Source organism: Anoplophora glabripennis, unplaced genomic scaffold, assembly GCF_000390285.2.
Source record: "Anoplophora glabripennis isolate ALB-LARVAE unplaced genomic scaffold, Agla_2.0 scaffold2053, whole genome shotgun sequence".
NCBI lineage: Eukaryota > Metazoa > Arthropoda > Insecta > Coleoptera > Cerambycidae > Anoplophora > Anoplophora glabripennis.
The window spans coordinates 3,510-11,358 of NW_019418151.1; the positions used below are offsets into that span (position 1 = coordinate 3,510).

Consider the following 7,849-nt stretch of genomic DNA (forward strand, 5'->3'; position numbering starts at 1 on the left):
TATTGTGATTAAATTGGTATAACCTGATTCTGAATTGGTAGTCATGGTTTCTGTTTATTGATAAGTACATTTTTAATTTATCATTTTAGGTATATTAATGTATAAAAATATATAACTGACAGTGCAAATCCATACTATTTTATAATTTTATGAAATATACACCATATTTAGTTCATTTAAAACAATTTATAATAATTAATATGTTGAAATGAACACACTGTATCTCAAGACACAACACCGAGAAATAGCATAGAAAATTTTCATGAAATTATAATGTAGAATAAAATAAAGACATAAAGTACTTTTAAAGTAAAATAAAAAGCTCATTTCATAGTTATTTCATATAAACCTAAAACATTATCAGTCAAAATTTTAAATAATACGTTTTAATGATAAGCATGTCAAGAAAATAAATTTTGGGTACGAAGTAGAAGCATTAAAGTAAAAGAAAATGCCACAAGAAGGGCCAATTTAGAGATTTTATGAGTAAATTAATGTTAAATAATCTAGTACAAAAGAAAGTTCAAATATTATAACATCAGAAACACATAGGCTAGAAGTTTCTTAAAAAAAAATTTGTCATGCAAAATATCATATAAAAATTTCTTGTAAATTAGTATTAAGACGTATAAAATCTACTACGCAGTTATAAAATATAAATTACGCCGTAAGTTAATTAAAATCAAATTAATCGCAATATGCTGGAGAAATTGCGCAGTTAGAAAATGATAACAGGGATACGTGCAACCAATGGCAATAGGCCAAATAAGTGAATTTACCTGGTACCGGAAAAAACAAAAAAACATCGAGAGAAGTCAACAAGCTGAGAGAGTGGCGAAAGGAGATTCTAGAGACTGGTGAGAGGGGCATGTTGTTCTGTGGCTCCCCAAACAACATCAAAAACACCAGGAAGCACTCTACACAGACCCAACAGCCATCTTCAACGCACGAGAATAGAAGAAAACGACAACAATAAAGTGAGGTTATAGAGACGACCGCAAATTGCCAGGCAGAACGAAACCAAGTAAGTCCAGTTGCATAAGAGTTTTCTCCATGCCATAAAGTGTTGCAAATTCGAACTATAAAAGCTATTTGTGAAATACAAAACCCGTTTCAAACTATAAACAATGTCAGTGATTAAAATTTAAATTGACATTTTTGAACATTCTATAATTTAAGTATTAGTTTAATTTCAAATGTTCGTAGTATAAGTTGATTTGTTTTGAAAAACGTTTAAAATAATGATAATTGGTTAACCAAACATTTTCTCAATTGAGGCGGTTAGAAGTAAAGGGGTGTAAGTGACTTTTTCGCAAAGATTGAGTTAAGTACATAAATTCATTCATGGAACATCAATTTATTTGGTGGCAAAGGGATATAAATGAATTCATTCCGAGAGGCGACATCTATCCATAGAAAAAAAAGTACTTTTTGAAATCTGCAAATAGTTTGGTGACAATGGGATATGTATATACTTACATCCCTTTGCCACTAAGAATTTATATCGATTAGTGGTTTAACAGATGAGATCTGCTTATATGTGCAGATAATTTTAGTCGATATTATTACTGTTTTTGTCGAGTTTAATATTCAAATCAGTGCAACAGATGGTAAGTCTGTAAAAGTAAGCCTTGTTTTGTTTTAAGTTGAAGTTTTTAGGTTAAATATTGAAGTTTTGTACTTGTATAATTTCATGCTGAAAACACTATTTTTTTATAGATATAGAATATTATTGTAATACATACTTTCACGACATTTTAAGTTAAAAAAAGTCGCTTGTTATTCTATTTTCTTTTTTATTTTATCGAATTTTATCAAAATTTTCTTGAAACCTCAAGTGGAAATAAATTTACTAAGACTTTTAGGATTGTTATTATTGATTTTTTTTACAGAACCCATTGATGATAGCGATTTAGATCGCGACTATCATCCAGAAGAATCTACATCTGAAGCAGAGTCGAGCGACGTAGGTGACCAACAGACACAAAGAAGCAGGAAAAAGGTCAGAAAAGAGTCATTATGGACACGGAACAAAGCCAAGGAATTCAGGAACAGTGGTAGCGAATATATTGGCCATAGAAAAGTGCCAAAACCAGCTAAAGTATTTCAACAGCTGGTAGATCATCGTGTCGATATGAATGTAATACATTTACGGATGAAGATCGTCAACAAATATTCAGAGTCTATTGGAATTTGGGATCATGGAGTCTTCAAACAGCATTTCTTACCGCTTGTATGGAAACACATGTACCTTCAAAAAGGAGAGTAGAAGTTCAGTCACTCAAACAGGTTTGCGTCAAAATAAAATTACAGGGAAAAAGAGTTTGTAAGCTCTTTCTTTTAAAAACCTTAAACATAAGTCAAAAACGATACGACAATGTTTTGAAAAAAAGAAAACCTACAGGTGTAGCACCAACTGATCAACGTGGTAGACATACTCCAGAAAATAAGGTTTCTGAAAATGATATTGCTATAATAAAGAGTCATATTCAGTCATTTCCAAAATACTCAAGCCATTATTCACAAATAAAAAATCCACAGACGAAATATCAGAAGGGCGAACTGAACATCCACAAAATGTATGACCTATATATGCAGTATTGTCAGGATAATCAAATTCAAAATCCTGTTAAGGAGAGTTTCTATAGGTTCATTTTCAACACCCAATTTAATCTTAGTTTTAAACGACCTCACACTGATACGTGTACAACATGTGATACACTTCAAAATAAGATCAACAACGAAGTTAATCCTGAGGTAGTGAGATTCAGAAAGAAGTTCATTTACGTAAAGCTGAAAAGGCCAGATCTGCTAAGGATGATGCTAAGAAATTAGCCAAGGATAATCCTAATGTTGTAAAAGCAATATGTTTCGATCTTGAAAAAACTCTCCCCACACCTGTATTAACCTGCAGTAAGGTTTACTATTTGCGACAACTGTGGACTTATAATTTTGCAGTACATGATCTGGCAAATAATCACGCATCAATGTTTATGTGGCACGAGGGTGAAGCATCCAGGGGATCCCAAGAAATTGGGTCGTGCTTACTTAGATATGTTCAGCAACTTCCCAATTCAATAGAACATATTATTGCATTTAGTGATAATGCAGGCGTACAAAACAAAAATGGCAACATTATAAAATTCTGGAGGCATATTGTTCAGACAACATCAATTCGTAGAGTTGACCACAAATTTTTGATTTCTGGTCTGGTCATGGAGTGCGATCAAGACTTTGGAGTCATCGAAAAGTCTAAGAAAAAAAACCAATACATTTTTGTTCCAGATGACTGGACCAACATAGTTGCCCACGCAAGTAGGAAGTTTACTGTTGTGCGAATGACAAATGAACATTTTTTGTCAGTCGAAACAATGAAAAAAGACATAAGAGACAGTATTCCAGGGATACGTAATATTCAATGGTTCCGATTAGAAAAAGACAAACCCCATATTCGTTTGTATAAGAACACCATGAATGAGGATATGGATTTTACGGAAATTGATCTTAGAAAACAGAAGAAAGGTCGTCCACCTGCACGTTTTGAACTTACCTCTTTATATCCCGAATCACCACCTATAAAAACCAAGAAGTACGAAAACCTTCAACAACTCCTTCAATTTATTCCCCCCGTTTATCATAACTTTTATTCATCATTAAAACACCAAGGAAGTACAAGAAATGTTGACTCAATTTCAAATAATGAAACCGATAACAGAGGAAGAGATACCGACACCATCGAGAACTACATTGTTCCAGAAAATTCTGAAGATATTGTAGCTGAATGGGAGTCTGATGATGAGTGAAAATGACACAATGATATTTTGCTACATTAAAACAATATTTATTTTCATCAATAAAAATATATTTTTGTTGCACGCATTTGTTTTTTCTTGCAATAATATAATCATAGACAGGGATGAAATATGGTAGTTGTCATTTTTACTTCCTTAAAAAAAAGTTCTGTTTTCATCCATGTTAATAACCATAACTAAAACTGAGTACTAAGTACAAGTGTTAATTTAAAATAGAAAACTGTGTTATTATTAAGTGGAGAAGAGATATAAGTTCCATACTTAGAAGCAGAGGGTTATAAGCGATACATCTCTTTGCAAAACACTCTGTAATTTCAAAACCAATAGGTGCAATTTATTAAATCTTTGAAAATAATCATAAAAATATATTAGAAAGTGAAATTCTTTTATCTCGTTAATTGTCAATTGCCCGTGATTTTTTTAAAGATGTTTAATTTTATTCCTCTTTTTCTCAAAATCGTAAAAGTTGCACTTACACCTCTTTGCTTCTAACCGCCTCAATTATGATAGGTAGAATAAGGCATTTCTCAGAAAATTATTCATGTAAAAGTATATAAAAAAATATTCTAGTTTCTGTGTTCATAAAAATATTGTTCGAAATTGAAAGATAAATAAGTAATAAATGTCATCTTGTGTAAATATTTCCAATTTTGCTTTTATTCAATGTTTCTTACCCAAAATTAAATAGTAAAGGTTAATTAAAAGAGCATAGAACCGCCCCTATGAGGTAAGGACTCATGCTATTGATAAAATAAAGTGTTTTTTCTTGAGGGACAGTGTAGAAAATGAACATTCCTATCTACACTAATAAAATCCTGTCTACACTGTGAACATTATTTATACAAAGTAAAGCTGCCGGAGGCGATGTTAGCAATGATAAGGTAAGAAAGTCTAATTCGTCTATATTTGTCAGTGTTATTATAAAATTTTCTTATCAGAACCTATGCTCAATGGAAAATTAGATATAAACACACCCAAATGACATTTTACATTATAAAAGGCGCCCAAACGGATATTTAATAATTATAAACACACAAAATTTACACACCATCACATAATACAACAACACACAACACCATTACTTACATTACATTACTAATAATACCAAAACAACAACTATAAACAATAAAATATAATAATTGACGCCACCAAAGTGGGGCTCGCTATTTCGTAAAACGTTCAGGTGAAACATAAAGAAGAAAAATGGACCTGAGAAGTGGTAAGAAAACTGGTGAAGGAAGCAGTAACGAAGACTGGGAAGAAGCAGAAGAGAGAACGACGGAAACAAGAAGCGAAGAAAGGGGGGAAACACCTTCAGAAGCACAAGGAAGAAATAGTGAATTAGCTTGTTTAATGGAGATGCTAAAGAACATGGAACAACAGAGAAAAAAAGAACAAGAAGAAAGAGATAAGAAATTAAGAGAAGAGAGACAGAAAGAACAGGAAGAAATCCTCAAAATGGTAGAAGAACAAAGAAAAATGGAAGCAGAAAAAGAACAAAAACTCAGAGAAGAAAGAGATAGGAAATTAAGAGAAGAAAGACACAGGGAAAACCTGGAGATGAAGCAAGATATTAAAGAAAATATGGAGAAGGTTGTAGAAAAGGTGGAGACAAAATTCGAAGAAATACGTCAAGAATTTAAAGAAGAACAAAAGAAATTCCAACAGGAGATAGAAAAAAGAATAGGTACAATGTGTGAAAGACAAGAAATATGGGCAAGAGAAGCGAGACAGAACAAAGAAGAATGCATGAAAAAAATTCAAGAAAATGTGGACATATGCACACATCTTGAAACACAAATGCAAGAGAGGGACAATGCAGTAATCCAAGAAATCGAAAGAATCGATGGGAGAATACAAACCAACCAGGAGAAAATATTACAAATAGAAGAAAACATGAAAAGAAGACAAAATGGAGAAGTTACAGAAAACCAAAAGAAGGAATGGGAGAAGCTAAAAGAAAATTTAGAACAGGAGATAAGGGAAATGAGGAGAAGACAAGAAGAGGCAAATCAGGTGGAAGTTAGGTACATCACCTGCACAAACACAAATACACAAACCAAATTCAATGGAAAAATAAACACACTACACCCAGTTGTATTTTTAAAAACAATACAAACGAAATACAGACACGTCACTGACACAGAACAATTAAAACAACACTTGCGTGAACACTTAGAAGGAGGTAAAGAAAGTGAAATAGAGTCAATGAGAATTTTTGAAGAAATGTTTCTCAACCATTTCTGGGGACATTATGAGCAGAATCTCGTGAGAGACTGTACTTTAGAAAGTATAATGATAAACTTTCGAACAACATGACGAATTATGTTTTACGCCTATTTGCGAATGCTAAACATTTAACTCCGACTTTATCAGAAAGTGATATTGTCCAATATATTTCAAGGCATTTCAAAGACGAAATAGCAGAAAGTCTTGCAATAAATAATATTTGTAGTGTAGATCAGTTATGTAACTATTTGAACAGAATTACCAGACGTACTGCCCGAGTTAATAATAATGAAAATGTTAATAGAAACTTTAATACAAATAACAGGCAGGACAGTCAAAATTCAAATTTTATACGTAACAATAGATCAAATATGCAAAATACAAGAAATTTTAGAACAAACTTTAATATACAAAATACACAACAAGATTACAGGTCAAATAATAACAACAGTTACAATAACACACGTTACAACAACACAAATACACGAAATTATAACAATAATGATTTCAGAAACAGAAATTATAATCAAAACAATAATACACAGTACAATAATCAAAACACACGGTATAACAGATTTGAACAAAATAATAACACAAATTTTAATAACAATTACAGACAAAATAATCAACAAAACACAAATAATCAACATTTTAACAATAATAATCAAAATAATCAAAATTATCGTAGAGAGAGACAAGTGAACTTTCAACAAATTTCTAGACAACCAGCATCACGCAGTCGAGAACGAAATTATAGATACAGTGATGCACATAATACACAAAACCGCACAAGAACACAATCAATGGACAGAGACACAAATTCTATACAACATAATCAAACACACAACAATAATATGCAACAAAATACACAAAATCAAAATGAAACTCAATATAATGACGAACAACAACAAAATTTTCATTAAGCAGCAAATCAAAAGGTAATCTAAACATCTGTAGGTTAGAACATCCCAGGGAATTCATACATGTAGATCATAGAGTGGAAAACAATCTAGAAAAAAATAAACAAATTAATTTAGTATTCATACAATTTAAATATCACGATTTTCAAAATTTAGCATTAATCGATAGTGGTTCAGAAATTTCTTTAATTAGCGAAAAGTTATGTAAACAATTTCCAAATTATCATAACAATGTCATTAAAACATCTCAGATAACACTAGTTGGAGCTAATAATAAAAAACTTTACACGTCAAATAAAATGTTCAATGTAATTTTTGAATTCAATGATATTAAAGTAAATTTACAATTATTTATAGTCCCATTTCTAGAACACGAAGTAGTGATTGGTTCAGATCAATTATCAAAACATAAAATAAAAATAGATTATGAAGTTAAAATTATATGACAGTTGGATAAATTTTGAAAACATGGAAAGTGAGGAAGAATATAAAATATTAGCTAGAGTGAAGAATGTAGGTAAGATAAAATGTAGGCGAATGAATGAGATAGATGTAAAAGGAGGTGATGAAGAATATAATAATATAAATGAATTTATTGAAATAAATAATAATGATAATTTATTAAGGTATGATGAAGATGAAATTATTGATGATGAAAGTGTGATAAAGAATATGAGGAGAGAGTGAGAAAGTTAGTGGGAAAGTATGATAAGTTGATTCAAAAAGAGACTCGAAAAGCTAAGAATTATGTTCATAAGATAGAAGTAAAGAATGTTGAAAATTTTAAATCCAAAAATTATCCAATACCATATAAGTAAGTACAAAAATGATATAAGGAAATAGATAGAAAGTTTAATATCTGATAACATAATTGAACGAAGCACTACA

The 7,849-nt window shown here is 31.0% G+C and overlaps 1 protein-coding gene across 1 annotated transcript; it reads left to right on the forward strand.

The window, feature by feature from the left end:
* The first annotated feature begins 5,015 nt into the window (after positions 1–5,015).
* On the forward strand, positions 5,016–6,131 carry LOC108916256 (vicilin-like seed storage protein At2g18540). Its single transcript, XM_018722466.1, has one exon. It carries the CDS (start codon positions 5,016–5,018, stop codon positions 6,129–6,131), a length of 1,116 nt encoding a protein of 371 aa, XP_018577982.1.
* The last annotated feature ends 1,718 nt before the right edge of the window (positions 6,132–7,849 follow it).

Bases quoted from the DNA above. Each gene is read 5' to 3' on its own strand.
- LOC108916256 (XM_018722466.1), top strand. From the start codon at position 5,016: ATGGACCTGAGAAGTGGTAAGAAAACTGGTGAAGGAAGCAGTAACGAA.